The sequence below is a fragment of the Hyperolius riggenbachi genome, chromosome 6, assembly GCF_040937935.1.
Source record: "Hyperolius riggenbachi isolate aHypRig1 chromosome 6, aHypRig1.pri, whole genome shotgun sequence".
NCBI lineage: Eukaryota > Metazoa > Chordata > Amphibia > Anura > Hyperoliidae > Hyperolius > Hyperolius riggenbachi.
Genome location: NC_090651.1, coordinates 224,310,992 through 224,327,697, shown reverse-complemented (window position 1 = coordinate 224,327,697; position 16,706 = coordinate 224,310,992). Strand labels below are relative to the sequence as shown.

The 16,706-nt window shown below is 42.9% G+C and overlaps 1 protein-coding gene across 5 annotated transcripts in view; it reads left to right on the top strand.

Moving 5' to 3' along the window:
• The window catches only part of LOC137521345 (2,7-anhydro-N-acetylneuraminate hydratase-like), a 272,083-nt gene that overhangs the window by 67,687 nt on the left and 187,690 nt on the right, over positions 1-16,706 (top strand). For all 5 annotated transcript variants that reach the window (XM_068240474.1, XM_068240477.1, XM_068240475.1 and 2 more), the window contains exons 4-5: positions 7,753-7,837; positions 10,586-10,659. In XM_068240474.1, the coding sequence (XP_068096575.1) occupies positions 7,753-7,837; positions 10,586-10,659 (159 nt within the window). The remainder of the gene's footprint in view (positions 1-7,752; positions 7,838-10,585; positions 10,660-16,706) is intronic.

Sequence of the window (16,706 nt, the reverse complement as noted above, 5' to 3'; positions counted from 1 at the left end):
GGCTATGACGTTTTTTTCTCTCCAAAAGCATATGCTGACTGAAATGAAAACACACACTCACACACACACTTACACGCTCATTTATTTGTGTTATATGATCATGGTTTCAAGTATTCCCAGAAACGTGTGCATTTATTTTTAAACAGTGCAAGCTGAGTAACAGAATTCAAATATTGGCAACAAAATAAACGTTTTGGAATTGAAGTGTTGGTTTCCCCCCTTTTAATTTACTTGAGTTTGGTAGATGGATTAGTAATGCTGAGTTTTCAAGGGATTATTTATTTTTATAGAATTTATATGGTTTCAAACGAATTAGGCAAAGATGCAATTCCTTCAGTGTGTTTACAATACAATAGCTAGAATAATTATTTCTGTGAGTTGTGTCTAGGTTTGATTTTGTGGGTTTCATTTATTTTGCAATTCCTGGAAGCTCGTTTTATTTCTGGATATTGGCAATATTCATTCAGTCATGGAAAAGTATTCACTGGTCTAAACCAACAGAAATAGTCACACTCAATACCCCTCCTTCCCTGCAGTGGTATCTTTGTGTTATGCCTGGTACACACCATGCAATTTCCTGTCAGATAGATGGGTCAAATCTATTATATCCAACCAGTCCGATGTGATTTTCCAGTCACTTCTTTACAAGAAAAACAAGCAGAAATCAAATCAGACTTGTCGGAAATAATTGATTCGATCCAACTATGTGATGGGAAATTGCATGGTGTGTACCAGGCATTACATTTCTGTAAATGATTGTAGAGAAGAGGCTGCTCTGGACTGTGATATTGAAAGTGCCCTTGGAAGTGTATAATTACACTGCCACCTACAGACTGAGCTACATTATTACTATTATTCAAATTTGACAATGAATTTAACGTGTATGATGAAATAAAATGTATTTATATTTCATTTGATTGTTTACAGATCTTAACAAAGTTTATGCATGAACCAATTGGTTTGTAACTTTTTATTTGTATCAAGAATTTCTGCATGAATTTCTTTGATTTCATGCATTCTCTGTCATAATATAATCTTATATTATAGTCCGCATTATATTTACATTGCTATGACATTGAAAAAATAGTTTTAGCAGTCACCAACCTTTACATGGTGAAAATATGTAAAATGTACTGTAGATGGCATTTTAAATAAGCGGTAATTGAAAGCAGGTGCTTTTTTTTTTTTTTTATATAGACACAACAATTTTGGTTACCTGTCAGTCCACAATCATAATGATTTACAGATTAAATTCTCTACTGTTGCTGACTAAAAAGTGCATGGACCCAACGTACACTCTTCAGTAAGACGTTAAACCATTTTAACATGGATGGCAGAATGAGCAACCATCAGTCACCTCATGGCACATGTCTTTAGCCATAACAAGCTGAATAAGAAATGTTTTATGTGAGGTTGTCTAGGATGAAACCAGTTTTCTCCAAAAGAATATGGATTAAATCTGTTAAGTTAACTAGTCTGTATATTCCATAGGTCTAGGAAAGGTAACTTGTACACAAATATGATCAAAATGTTTATGTGAAAGAACACTGTTTTGTTTATAGGGGCAAAAAAAACCAACATGTCAGAACCTCATCCCAACTGTGAATTTTGTTGTAGAATTTGATTGTTTCTGCACTACACAGCTGGCTATTTGCCTGGATGGTTTGAAGTGGTTTTGGAACCATTGTCTACCAAAATCTATTAGAAAAGTCTGTAGTGGAATCTCATGGCATTTGGTTTTGGTTGTCATCTCTGTGCACTGCCAGAGTCATCTGTGGTACAGGAATGGGTCAAAAAGATCTTCTTACTCAGTCCCATTCTGATACTGTTGTGTGACCTGGAAGTGGCCATTCAATTAAGCCCTTTCAAAAATATGTGAAGCAAATCAGTCTTCTATACATGATTAAGGCAAAATTGATGTTTCACAAGGTTCCGTAGCAGTGATATAAACATATGGCTGAGATTACTCCCAATAAACCACCCTACAGCAGTTACAAAGTATCAGGTTTCTATACAATCTCTACTCCTCATTTACGCAACTCTTTGCCTATGTTACTCATTAAATTAGACTGTCTTCATTATGATTTGGATGAAGATCAGAGATTACTTCAGTCACCCATGCAGACATATAAAAAAAATGCTAAGAATTCACAGTTTTATTATTATTATTTTTTTAATATTGAATTTATTTCTGCAAGAAAATATTTTAAATTGCGCTTGAAACAATATAAACTGAAAAATAATTTAAAAAAGGGTAATACAGAGTATAAATAATAGTTATATATAAAAGTAATATCATAAATAATAGTAAATAAAGGAGATCACCTTTTTTAGCGTGCCTCAATACCCTTATCCTTTTGGGATAAAGTCAGCTCTCATTTTTTGCTGCCTCAGGGGGTTAAAAGAAAATCTCTTCTGCTTTCTAGTAAAATAGACTTGATTTTCCACAGGAAAGAAAAATTAAAAAGATATTTGCATGCAATAAAAAAAAAAAAAAAATAGGATGCTGCATGTTTCCTTCAAGTGACAAGTCCCCTCGAAGTCTTGTCATTTCTTAGTATGCCCTTAAGACTCTTGTTAAATTGTCTGCAGTGCTTGCTTAAATACGTGCCCAGAGCCTGTGCTGTAATGGATCCTGCAGCAGCCATGTCTTCTGCAAGTGGGAGGGAGAATGAACCCTTCCAGCGAATACTTAACCGTTTGTTGGATGGACCTCGTCATGCAGTTTTCTCTTTTGTTATCTGGGCAGGGACCCACAACAGGGAGGATTTACCAGCTACAATGTCTTGTTTTGTGCTGATTTGACCACGCTCTTCCTGGTTGACTTGGGAAAGAACTGGGGTAAGGGTGATTTAGCAGGCGATCAAGAAAAAAAAAAAAAGAGCTAAACTGCCAGCGAGATAGCAAATGATCACTCCTCATTGCCTTATATAGAATAAAAGAATGCTTATTCCTGTTTTTGTGAAAACATGCAGGATACGTGGCACCATCAGTTACTCACAGCGTTTAGACTAACGGAAAAAAAGAAACAACCTCAGCAGACCATAAAAGAAAACTGAAGTTAGTTAACTTCATTTTGGAGATTCAATTAAACATAAAAATAAAACCTTTCCTTTTTGTGCATTTGTATGTTTTATTTTTTTTCTCTGCAAAAACTATTTTACCGTGGTGCAAGTTACTAGGAGGCTTCTTCAAACCAACTTGAACTAAAGGACGCCTGGACTGAGAGAGATGTGGAGACTGCCACATTCATTTCCTTTTAATCCATACCAGTCGTCTGGCATCCTGCAGATCTCTATGGCTGCAGTAGTGTCTGAATCACACACTTAAAATAAGAATGTGGCTAATCCAGTCAGACTTCAGTAAGAAACATCTGCATGCTTGTTCAGGTTCTGTGGCTAAAAGTATTAGAGGCGGGATCAGCAAGACGGCCAGGCAATGTGCATTGCTTAAAAGGAAATAAAGCTGTGGCTGGATGGTGTAATGGTTAAGGGCTCTGCCTCTGACACAGGAGACCTGGGTTCGAATCTCGGCTCTGCCTGTTCAGTAAGCCGGCACCTATTCAGTAGGAGACCTTGGGCAAGTCACCCTAACACTGCTATTGCCTATAGAGCGTGTCCTAGTGGCTGCAGCTCTCGCGCTTTGAGTCCGCCAGGCGAAAAGCGTGATATAAATGTTCTGTGTTTGTTTGAAATATGGCAGCCTTCATATACCTTTCAATTCAGGTGTCCTTTAAATTGATCTCAGCAGTACACTGTGCAATTTTGTCATGATGCCACACATTATTCTGATTGTAGTAATCAGAAGATTATGACAGGAGAGAAACTGTCACTTGCATGCTTGAAGGTTAACTCTTTCAGGCATTAAAAGAAAAAGGGAAACAGCCCCAAATGTTTGGTACTATACATACACGTTTATCATGTCATGTCACCTTGGGTACACTTTAAGAAAACCAGCCCTTTGTGGCCCCAATACAGTAATTTATAGTGTCATTGGATCGTTTCATGAGTATCTTAAAGCAGAACTCTGTGTGCAAATGTTTTCAGCCCTTGCAGCATAAATTCTTACAGGAACAGGCTGTGATGAATAGCAGGGCTGCTCCACTTTTCTGAATGGCATGATGATGCACGATTGTACCAGATGAAAATCTAGCATGGTTTAGGGGACTGGTCCTCAAACTAAAGCCCCCGGGCCGAATGCGGCCGCCTGAGACTTTTTTTTTACCAGCCCTCCACACACAAAATGTACAGGTATTGTAGATACGGCAGCAGTACTGGCACCACGTTTCCATATGGAAGCCAGCAAGAAGTAATTCGCTGGCTTCCAATCCAATTCCACATCAGGTGACACTGCTGTCCAATTGTATGGCAGGTTGTCACCTGAGTATGCTTCACTGTATAGTGCACAAAACCATTGTCGTGGTAGTGGTGGGGTAGTTAGAGGCAATATAAAAGCAGTGTGTGCGCACGTGCATTTGTAGAGGTAGATCATTTGCAGTCCTTGCAATTACTGGGGAAAAGGGGTTGTTTTGGGGGGACTTTTGAAAATACAGTATGTATTTTGAACACTGATTGCTTTGCGTGTGGGGGATGGTGTTTCAGGCGCTGTTTACACTACCTAGGTTCAATGTAATGTTTTTCTACATTATGTACACTCCTGCCCCCCAGCAGTCTAAAGTATGTTGACCCGGCCCTTGACAAAAAAAGTTTGGGGACCCCTGGTTTAGGGTCTTTCACCTGACATTGTTGGCTTCCCTTTCAGTTATCTATCATACTGGATATTGCACACCCCTCAACCTTTAATAATTATTGCAGTAGGTTTCCTCCTGACCTCTTCTTTGCAGTCTTCTCCATACAATAGCACAGGATTCTCAGCTGATAGCCCAGCAACCTGTTTGTACAGCAACCGTTCTTAAAATGTCACCTAAAACGACCACAAAATTCTGTTTCAGGTAGCATTAATAAGCGTATATACACAACTATAGTGTTCTGGTTGCACTCTTGATTAAAAGGGTGTGTGTTTCTGTGTGTGCCGTGATCACTTGAAAACGCCTTGACCGATTTTTCAAGCCCCCCTCCCCCTTTGCAAACTTGGGTGAAACCACAACAGCCAATCATATTTCATCGTGACATCAATGGAAAAATTTAGAAGGCTGCCATTCTCACAATAGTAAAGCCAGAGTCCACAAACTTAGCACAGTTGGGAAAATGTAAACTGCAGCTATTCTTAAAGGAGTCATCAGGCAAACTATAGTAAAATGAGTGGTACTTACCGGGGGGCTTCCTCCAGCTCCAAGCTCCCAGGATGTCCCTCGCCGCAGCTCTGCCCGCAGCCTTTCGCCGCAGGTCCGTCCCGGTCCCCGGCGATGATGTCAGAGCGACCTCCACTCGCTCTGTACTGTCCCTGCGTGAGCGGTGCTGTCAATCACCACCATTTTATAGGTAGCCAGTGAAGGGAGTGCAGGACTGGCGTTATTGGGCAGTGACGGGGTTGGTTGGTTAACGGTCTGGCAGCAGTGTTCTGTAGGCGGTACAAGTCCTTTTTTGGAAGGCCAGTGTAAAGAGCATTGCAGTTGGCCAGTCAGGATATAATGAAGGCATGAACTAAGGTTGGTAGATATTCTGGGGGGATGAGGTGCTTGCCTGGTCTTCAGCTAGTTAAGGCAATATAATCAATAGCAATCTCATGATGCACATCTAGAGCACCAAGGTTAATTCCTGTTCTGGTCATTTGCATGGAGTTTTTATGTTCTCCCAGTGTGGGTGGATTTTCTGATAAGTTTGTTTCCTCCCAAACTGACCTTGGATTATAACAGTTACATTGGACTATGGCTATAGAAGGGATACTGTACATCATAATGTATGCATATAATCTTTTTAAAAGGGAAACCTTTCTGAACCAGATCCTATTACTCAGCTTATTATAGCTCCTTTACATTTTACACAAGTCACCTCAAAGTGCATTACCTCTACAAGGGCACTTAGCCTTGTCCTTCTGGCTGTGACCTTTGTGTACTTATGTATATACTATTGCATAGATCGGTTAGATTGTATAAAAGGGAAGTGAAAGTTTCTGCGGTTTAACTGACATATTCATAGGAAGAAAGATTGTGTGGGTTACAACATGTAGCTCCTTGTAGCTAGAGCCTTAACTACATAAAGTACATTTATGTTGTTAAATAATGCTCACTTAAAGTGTACCTGAGACGTGAAGCTTCTCAGGTATCATACTTACCTGGGGCTTCCTTAAAGGGGAACTGAAGAGAGAGGTATATGGAGGCTGTCATGTTTATTTCCTTTTAGACAATACCAGTTGCCTGGCAGCCCTGCTGATCCTCTGCCTCTAATACTATTAGCCATAGCCCCTGAACAAGCATGCAGCAGATCAGGTGTTTAAGTGGTTCAGACTTATAAGTCTGATCTGACAAGACTAGCTGCATGCTTGTTTCTGGTTTTAATCAGATACTACTGCAGAGAAATAGACCAGCAGGGCTGCCAGGCAACTGGTATTGATTAAAAGGAAATAAACATGACAGCCTCCATATACCTCTCTCTTCAGTTCCCCTTTAAGCCTCCTTGAGGCCACTCGTCCCTCGCCGTCTTCCTGGGTGCCTCCTGTTACCCGCAGTAGTGGGCGAAAGCCTGGTCGAGTCACAATTAGTCATGCATGCGTGGCCAGGCATGCTCCCCGTTGCTCTCCTGCGGCTTGGAGCATTCTGCTGCACGGGGGCACAGGGAGCGCACCTGGCTCCCCTGTCTAACCTTCCCCCCTTACCTACATGTAACCCTAACCTCCCCTCCACCTACGCCTAACATTAAACTCCCCCCCCTACCTATGTGAAACACGAACGTCTCACCTACCAACGTGAAACGCTAACCTCCCCTCTACCTACACCTAACACTAACCTCCTCCCTACTTGTGCCTCACACTAACCTACTTAAACCGAACACTAACTGTAGCCTAACTCCACTGCTGATAAAGCCACAATCACAGCTGCTGCCTGAAGTTCAGCTACACAGTATCCAATCTCTGGCATTGCCACCGCATTTGCGGCAGTACAGTTACACAGTAGCCAAACTCTATTATCGCTGTTCTCATCACTGCTGCTACCACCGATAGCCAGAGATTGGCTATACTATAGCCAAACTCCGGTGCCCAAATTACCCTGCAAAGAGGCTATTTCAGGGCATTTACATTGATGAATATGATGGCAACAAATATTTCTGCCTAAATTACTTGTTTTGGTCATGTGATGTATATCGGAGGGGGTAGTAAGGATTTGCATATTGGTTGGGTCGATTAAACAACTAGACTAGGTAGTTAATCAGCTCTTCTGAGACACTAATTACTCCACCTGTGCCACCTTTACTGTTGGTGGGCTTTGAGGACAGGGTTGGGAAACTAGAGGATAGCACTCTCGGTCCTCTGAGGAATCTGTTTCTCCCCCCCACACACACATCCCAAAAACCTACAGATAAGTTAATTGACTTCCCCTAAGTTGGCCCTAGACTACAATGGACATAGAACTATGGTAAGGATTATATTGTGAGCCCCTCTGAGGGACAGTCAACACAATATAGTCTATAAAGCTCTGCAGAAGATGTCTGCGCTATATAAATACTAAATCATTTTCAATGAGTCCGATTTTTTTTTTTTCTTTTTTTTTTTTTTTTACTTCCATTTGCAGTAGTAGAAAAGACCTGCATGCTGGCAAATTCCCTTAATGTTGATTGTTATTTTTGTTCCCCCCAGGTGGTTGGAGTTGTAGATCCTCGTTCTTGTGTTAAGGAGAAATTTAAAACGGTGCACGACATTGATGAAGACAAATATTTTGATGGCAAGTACCATATCTGTGTTTAGCAACTGTGAAATAAATAACATGAGCTTTTTAATGTTTATTCCATTACATCATTTTAGAAATTGCTATTAATGATTATTCTTACTCTCACAGTACTTACCGTCTAATGTCCAGACACACACACGCGCGCACGTGCACATCTAAAAAACAAGCCCGAGAATTTGGGTGCCGTATATTACTGATAGTAGTAGAATATTGGTAAAATTACCAATATTCTATCACCTTAATCTTCTTTGCTCAATTTTAATATGATCATAAAATAATCCAAAACGAGAGTGTGAATGTTTTGAAACTACTGCTTTGGTACAATACAAGCAAAACTTTGTGTTCTATCATTTGATAAAATAATTACAACTAATGACTTATCTGATTAACCAGTTTAATGTTGCATCAATGAGGTAGCTTTAATGGATCTCAAGTGCCATTGAACAATTCCAGGTGAAAAGTGTGGTCAGCATTAAAGAGGAACTTCAGTGAAAATAATGTAATAAAAAAGTGCTTGCATTTTACAATAATTATGTATAAATGATTTAGTCAGTGTTTGCCCGCTAAAAAAACTTTCCTCTCCCTGATTTACATTCTAACATTTACCACATGGCGACATTTTTACTGCTGGCAGGTGATGTCACTGGAAGTAGCTGCTGCTTGCTTTTTTGGCAGTTGCAAACAGCTGTAAACCTCTATTTTCTACAATACAACAAGGTTCACAGACCGGAAACTGCCAGGACCATGGTCCTCAGTTTTCTGTGGAAGGGGTTTCACCACAATACCAGCCATACAGAGCCCTCTGATGATCCGTTTGTGAGAAGGAAAAGATTTCTCATGTAAAAGGAGGTATCCGCTACTGATTGGGATGAAGTTAAATTCTTGGTCACAGTTTCTCTTTAAGCTGGGACCACACTATGAAGGGTTTGTGCTGTGGCAGGTGACAGCGTATACAGAGCCGGGACAAGGTCTTCCAGCACCCAAGGCTGAGACACCAAGGTGCGCCCCTCCATCCCTCACACACTGATTGCTATTAGACTAAGAGGTTCCCCAGGGCGCCCAACCCCCCCCAACACCTTCATCTCTAGTTATCTGGCATGCAGTCACTGCCATGTATTCCCTTTTCTTATTTCTCTTTGCTTCAAACACAATAGGGGAATGATAGCTGAGTGAGTTGAGCGCCTCCTCCTGCACTGCGCCCTGAGGCTGGAGCCTCTCTCATCTCTGCCTCGGCCCGGCCCTGAGCTTATATGCTGTCATTATCCACAGTGCAAACCCCTGTGTATATATGTCTGTTGCATCGAACATGTCATGATAGCATTGCTATTATGACAAATCTGACTTCTGTTTAGTGTCCCTAAAAATTGAGCTGGTCAAGACTTGGGGTTCCATCACTGCAACAAACACAATGGAATGGACAAATCACAACAGGTCTGAACAGATCCATTCCTCAGTTGTGGTCCGTTCCACGATACTGACTGACTAATGGCCCATACTCATGGGCTACAATTGTCGCTAGTCGCTAGCACACGGGAGCGTGTGAGCGACAGACCGGCGACAGCTCGTCGCCGGGTCCCTCCGCATACACACTGCGGAAGAGGGATTAGTGGTGCGACAGAAGCTGTCGCCGACGTTCCTCCCCCCCGCCAGAAGCTCCGTGTGATGCCTATAGGTTGCTGTCGCTAGTCCGCATACACACGCGGACTAACGACAGTTACGGCAGCAACTGTTGCCAGGCGATTGACCGCGCCAATCGCCTGGCAACAGCAGCGACGAGCGACGGTTCGGGGTGCGCATGCCATACTCACGGGCGACCTGTCGCCGCAACACGCGCGTGCCACGTGGTTGCGGCGACAATTGTAGCCCCTGAGTATGGGCCATTAGGTTGTTGTGTGAACTCAGATTTTGATGTATGAAAAGCTGTAACGAGGGGAGGCATTTTCTTCTCGCACACAGTAGCTCATCTGCTCTTAACTGTCTAACCCCATATACAGATGATTTTTACCAGCCATTTTCTGCAGCATCAAAGTCTAGTATTGCAGGCTGTTATCATATCCGAGAGCTTTGTCTGGGTTCAGCCCCCTCCTCTTGGGGTCTGAATGGCATGGTGAGACAAGCAGCACCAACCTTCTAGCATAGCCCGTGGAAGTTGGTTTTAAGTAGGTATATATGGTTGTTCTGCAGTACTGTATATGCAATAAGAAAGAGTTAACGAGTGTGAAATGTAGTTTCGCCTGAGGTGAAACTGGACCTGAGTGCTGGTGTACGCGGGCCATGGCAAATTAGGTTAACTCGCATATGTTGTCGCCTCTGGTCACTGCATTCTACGCATCTCTTCATCTTCCCGATACTCCTGCCTACACAGCCAAACTTATGCTATTGTCAGGAAGATGGGGCGCAGCATGGAGTGCAGCGACCAGAAGCAGTAACATAGGTGGATTAACCCCTTCTGCCGTGGCCCAGCCTTAAGGTTCAGTTTCACCTGCTCATCCATAAGTTGGAATGCCAGTTCCTACCAGGCATACTGAGAGTGAATTCAATCAGTAGAAAAAGGCACTCCACAGGCTTCAAACCTGCGTTTGGGATTTACGGAGCAAACGACACACTGCATGTTGCGGGTACACTGACCCTTCCTCAGGTGAGAGTGAGTACTTGCAGAATCTTCACTAGAAATAATAGAAGCTGATATGTTTAGGGTAGCTCTAATACTCTCATGGTGTACATTGAATATTACTCTTACAGACTGGAAAGAAGCCGCAGAAATGGAGAAATTTGCTGGCGCTGTTGTGATTGCAACCCCGGACAGACTTCACAAGGTAAACCATGTGTGCTGTAACTGCAGCTTTGGCTATAATATGTTGATGTGCTTCAACGGACTGACAGACGAGCATTTTTGAGATTCTGAATCCTCATGTTTATTTGTTTTGTTTAGCACTAAAGGCAAATTTTCAAAATCATACATTTTCATTAGACGCGTATAAAAATCTACACTAATTTACTCGCTTTTTTATTGTGTGTTCTACCTTGTAAGTCTTTTGAGGAGATTTGAGCATCCCTTTTTAAATGAGTCTCATAAAGTACAACTGAAGTGAGAGGTATATGGAGGCTGTCATATTTATTTCTCTGTAAGCAATACCAGTTGCCTGGCTGTCCTGCTTATTCTCTGCCTCTAATGCTTTTAGCCATAGACCCTGAACAAGCATGCAGCAGATCAGGCGTTTCTGACATTGTTGTCAGATCTCACAAGATTAGCTGCATGCTTGATGCTGGTCTTATTCAGATCCTACTGCAGCCAAATAGACCAGCAGGGCTGCCAGGCAACTGGTATTGTTTAAAAGGAAATAAATATGGCAACCTCCATATTGTTCATGCTACAGATGTCCTTTAATATTTGAAAATCTACATATACATTTTCAATATTGTTCATCTGAAATGATGAATTTTTGGCACCCTTCTCTGCTACATGGTGAGCTGTACAGGTCCTTCTCAAAAAATTAGCATATTGTGATAAAGTTCATTATTTTCTGTAATGTACTGATAAACATTAGACGTTCATATATTTTAGATTCATTACACACAACTGAAGTAGTTCAAGCCTTTTATTGTTTAAATATTGATGATTTTGGCATACAGCTCATGAAAACCCAAAATTCCTATCTCAAAAAATTAGCATATTTCATCCGACCAAAAAAAGAAGTGTTTTTAAAACAAAAAAAGTCAACCTTCAAATAATTATGTTCAGTTATGCTCTCAATACTTGGTCGGGAATCCTTTTGCCTGTGGCACTGCTCAGGTGTTATGAAGGCCCAGGATGCTTCGATAGCGGCCTTAAGCTCATGCAGAGTGTTGGGTCTTGTGTCTCTCAACTTTCTCTTCACAATATCTCACAGATTCTCTATGGGGTTCAGGTCAGGAGAGTTGGCAGGCCAATTGAGCACAGTAATACCATGGTCAGTAAACCATTTACCAGTGGTTTTGGCACTGTGAGCAGGTGCCAGGTTGTGCTGAAAAATGAAATCTTCATCTCCATAAAGCTTTTCAGCAGATGGAAGCATGAAGTGCTCCAAAATCTCCTGATAGCTAGCTGCATTGACCCTGCCCTTGATAAAACACAGTGGACCAACACCAGCAGCTGACATGGCCTCCCATACCATCACTGACAGTGGGTATTTGACACTGGACTTCAGGCATTTTGGCATTTCCCTCTCCCCAGTCTTCCTCCAGACTTTGGCACCTTGATTTCCGAATGACATGCAAAAGTTGCTTTCATCCGAAAAAAGTACTGTGGACCACTGAGCAACAGTCTAGAGCTGCTTCTCTGTAGCCCAGGTCAGGCGCTTCTGCGCTGTTTCTGATTCAAAAATGGCTTGACCTGGGGAATGCGGCACCTGTAGCCCATTTCCTGCAAACGCCTGTACACGGTGCCTCTGGCTCTGGTCCTTCTCCACAATCTTCCTCAGGGTTCGGTCATCTCTTCTCGTTGTGCAGCGTTTTCTGCCACACTTTTTCCTTCCCACAGACTTCCCACTGAGGTGCCTTTATACAGCACTCTGGTAACAGCTTATTCGTTCAGAAATTTCTTTCTGTGTCTTACCCTGTTGCTTGAGGGTGTCAATGATGGCCTTCTGGACAGCAGTCAGGTCGGCAGTCTTACCGATGATTGCGGTTTTGAGTAATGAACCAGGCTGGGAGTTTTTCAAAGCCTCAGGAATCTTTTGCAGGTGTTTAGAGTTAATTAGTTGATTCAGATGATTAGGTTAATAGCTCGTTTAGAGAACCTTTTCATGATATGCTAATTTTTTGAGATAGGAATTTGGGGTTTTCATGAGCTGTATGCCAAAATCATCAATATTAAAGCAATAAAAGGCTTGAACTACTTCAGTTGTGTGTAATAAATCTAAAATATATGAAAGTATAATGTTTATCAGTACATTACAGAAAATAATGAACTTTATCACAATATGCTAATTTTTTTAGAAGGACCTGTATGTTTTGGCTAATGGAGAGGGTAAGGGAGAGGAGATCTGGATTGAGATGCTAGCTCTTGCAAAAGCAAATTGAAATTACAGTATAGTGATTTGGTTGTGAATTTCCAGTATTTCTGTGCACTGCAATATTAATGTTGTTTAGTGCATCATCCCCATTGTCACTCACCTCACCTCAGTTTGCTATTATTTATCCAGGGGAGACAGGATGACCTCTATCAGAACCCTGTGGCCTTTTGCAGAGCTTGGCATTCATCACCAATTTTTATGGCAATAGCACACATTTGATATGACTTGATATTTAATGAACCTGCAAACCTTTTTTTAACAGGCTGCATGGGGGCATAGTGGATTCTTGCCTTGCAGTCCCAGGTTCAAATCTGTGTACCTGTGTTTGCATTACTATCCTATGAGCACTCCAGCTTCGGGTCAATTTTAGGGTACCTGGATTCGGGAGAAAATGCACCAACTCTGACTCCTAATGAATTTAAACTGTAATTAAAGTAGAAAATATGATACAATTTTCTATTTCTCAGATAATAGTCATCATAAATAATTTATATATATATAGTAATAGCTGTGCTTAGTCCACAAAAATAAAATAAACCAATCAAAAAATAGTTACTTTTGCTGCTTCAATAAAGCAGTCCCCGTAATTTTTAAGTCAGATATACATATCTGATTGCTACTGTACAGTATATATGATGTGTACACAGGAATCTTATATATATATATATATATATATATATATATATATATATATATATATACACATATATATATATATATATATACATATACATATACATACTAAATAACATCTATGCTGTAAGAATAAAGCCTGATGTGTAGCTGTGTCACTAACAGAGATGGTCAGTGAGATGGAAATAATTCTGCATTGATGCTGCTTTATGCAAATTTATGCACTCCCTTTGCTCATGTGTTTTGCCTCACGGGTAGGGTTTTTAAACCCTATAACTTTGCTCACCACTGTAGTGGGTAAAATGAATTGCAGCAAAACATGAGGAAAGGTTCATTAGTAATATTTATTGAACTACAAGCCTGTTATAATAATTATCTAGGCTTGCAGAATCATAGTTGCATTGTATTTGAGTAATTAGGGAGCACCAATATTCTTACCAAGTATTGTAACATCACCCAAAGAAGATCGGGGGACCTCAGCGACCTCGGAGGGGAAATACCTGGCGACGGCATGTCTGCTTGTTCTTCGAGAGTCCCAACTTGAAAGTATTTTCTCTCCTTTATGTAGACAGAATTCAATAACTGCGCAAGCGTAGAACATGTTTCATCAATGAGCCTGTGCAGAAGCGTCACAGAACACGTCTGACTATTGTTGCTTATGTGAGAACTAGAGTTGGGCCGAACGGTTCGCCTGCGAACGGTTCCATGCGAACTTCAGTGGTTCGCGTTCGCGTCCCGCAGGCGAACCTTTGCGGAAGTTCGGTTCGCCCCATAATGCACATGGAGGGTCAACTTTGACCCTCTACATCACAGTCAGCAGGCCCAGTGTAGTCAATTAGGCTACACTATCCCCTGGAGCCCCACCCCCCCTTATATAAGGCAGGCAGCGACGGCCATTACGGTCACTCGTGTGCTGCCTGTGTTAGTGAGAGTAGGGCGAGCTGCTGCAGACTGTCTCTCAGGGAAAGATTAGTTAGGCTTAACTTGTTCCTGTCTGGCTGCATACCTGTTCTGTGAACCCACCACTGCATACCTGTGCTGTGAACCCACCACTGCATACCTGTGCTGTGAACCCACCACTGCATACCTGTGCTGTGAACCCACCACTGCATACCTGTGCTGTGAACCCACCACTGCATACCTGTTCAGTGAACCTGCCACTGCATACCTGTTCTGTTCAGTGGACCCGCCACTGTATACCTGTTCATTGAACCCACCACTGCATACCTGTGCTGTGAACCCACCACTGCATACCTGTTCTGTGAACCCACCACTGCATACCTGTTCAGTGAACCCGCCACTGCATACCTGTTCTGTTCAGTGGACCCGCCACTGTATACCTGTTCAGTGAACCCGCCACTGCATACCTGTTGTGTTCAGTGAACCTGCCACTGCATACCTGTTCTGTGAACCCGCCACTGTATACCTGTTCTGTTTAGTGAACCCGCCACTGTATACCTGTTCTGTTTAGTGAACCCGCCACTGCATACCTGTTCTGTTCAGTGGACCCGCCACTGTATACCTGTTCAGTGAACCCGCCACTGCATACCTGTTCTGTTCAGTGGACCCGCCACTGTAAACCTGTTCAGTGAACCCGCCACTGCATACCTGTTGTGTTCAGTGAACCTGCCACTGCATACCTCTTCTGTGAACCCGCCACTGTATACCTGTTCTGTTTAGTGAACCCGCCACTGTATACCTGTATAGATGAGTGTCTCGGGGGGCACACCCACGATAATAAGGTCGTTGCCTCATTGTGGTCAGACCAAATTTGATCAGCTGGACAGTCACTGTTCTGTCATTCAGCTACATCAGCCAGGCGACCATATGGGCTGTAAAGCCACCAAAACCTGCACTCTCGCCATGGTGCGCACCAGTCCAGCACGGCCGTCACTACACAAACAGCTGTTTGCGCTGCGTTACACGGTGAGTTTGGTGTGTCAGTGTGAAGCAGTACCTTAATTACACTACCTGATTGATGTATACACATGCAAGATGTTTGAAAGCACTTTAGGCCTGTCATTTAGCATTCAATGTGATTTCTGCCCTTAAAACGCTGCTTTGCGTCAAATCCAGATTTTTCCCGGGGACTTTTGGCATGTATCCCACTCCGCCATGCCCCCCTCCAGGTGTTAGACCCCTTGAAACATGTTTTCCATCACTTTTGTGGCCAGCATAATTATTTTTTTTTTCAAAGTTCGCATCCCCATTGAAGTCTATTGCGGTTCGCGAACTTTAACGCAAACCGAACCTTCCGCGGAAGTTCGCGAACCAGGTTCGCGAACCTAAAATCGGAGGTTCGGCCCAACTCTAGTGAGAACTTTGCACAACATCTCATATTTTGACTATTGTTGGAAATAACAACATGTCATGGTCAATCTTCCATGAGAATGTTATGGTTAGCAACATCCCATAGCCAGTTTTCGATGGGAATGAACAGATGTGTTATTTTGAATTATAATAACCGCCAGTGTTGTAATGAACTATCATAGAACATCCAGTACTAAAAGAAGCTAACATATATACCGTAAACAGTAATCTCTTATCAATCAATCAGACATTCATGTCACTTTTGTATCTCATCATGAAATCAAATAATTTGATATGTTGTTAAAATTTGGTTTGGTGACTACAAACAGGGGCATAACTAGGCCCCACCGGGCCCCCTGCAGAATTTCATTGCGGGCCCCCCCCCCCCTCCTCGGGCCCGCTCGGAGCCGTTTTGTGGGGGCTGGAGGGGTGGCAGCATGAGGGGAAAGCCTTGGCCACAGTCGGCGGGGAGAGGGGGAGTTCCCCCCCTCTCCCTCACCTCGGAGCTCTCCCCTCTGTGCTCCCCTCCAGCTAGTTACAGTTTGGGCAGCGGGCAGCGGCGGCAAGATACATACCTTCTTCCTTGCGTTCCACCGCATACTCCTCGCTCTAGCGGCTGACGTCACTTCCGAAAGTGACGTCAGCCGCTAGAGCGAGGAATATGCGGTGGAACGCAAGGAAGAAGGTATGTATCTTGCCGCCGCTGCCCAAACTGTAACTAGCTGGAGGGGAGCGCAGAGGGGAGAACCCCGAGGTGAGGGAGAGGGGGGGAACTTCACCTCTCCCCGCCGACTGTGGCCAAGGCTTTCCCCTCATGCTGCCACCCCTCCAGCCCCCACAAATCGGGAGCAGGGGCTGCAGGACCT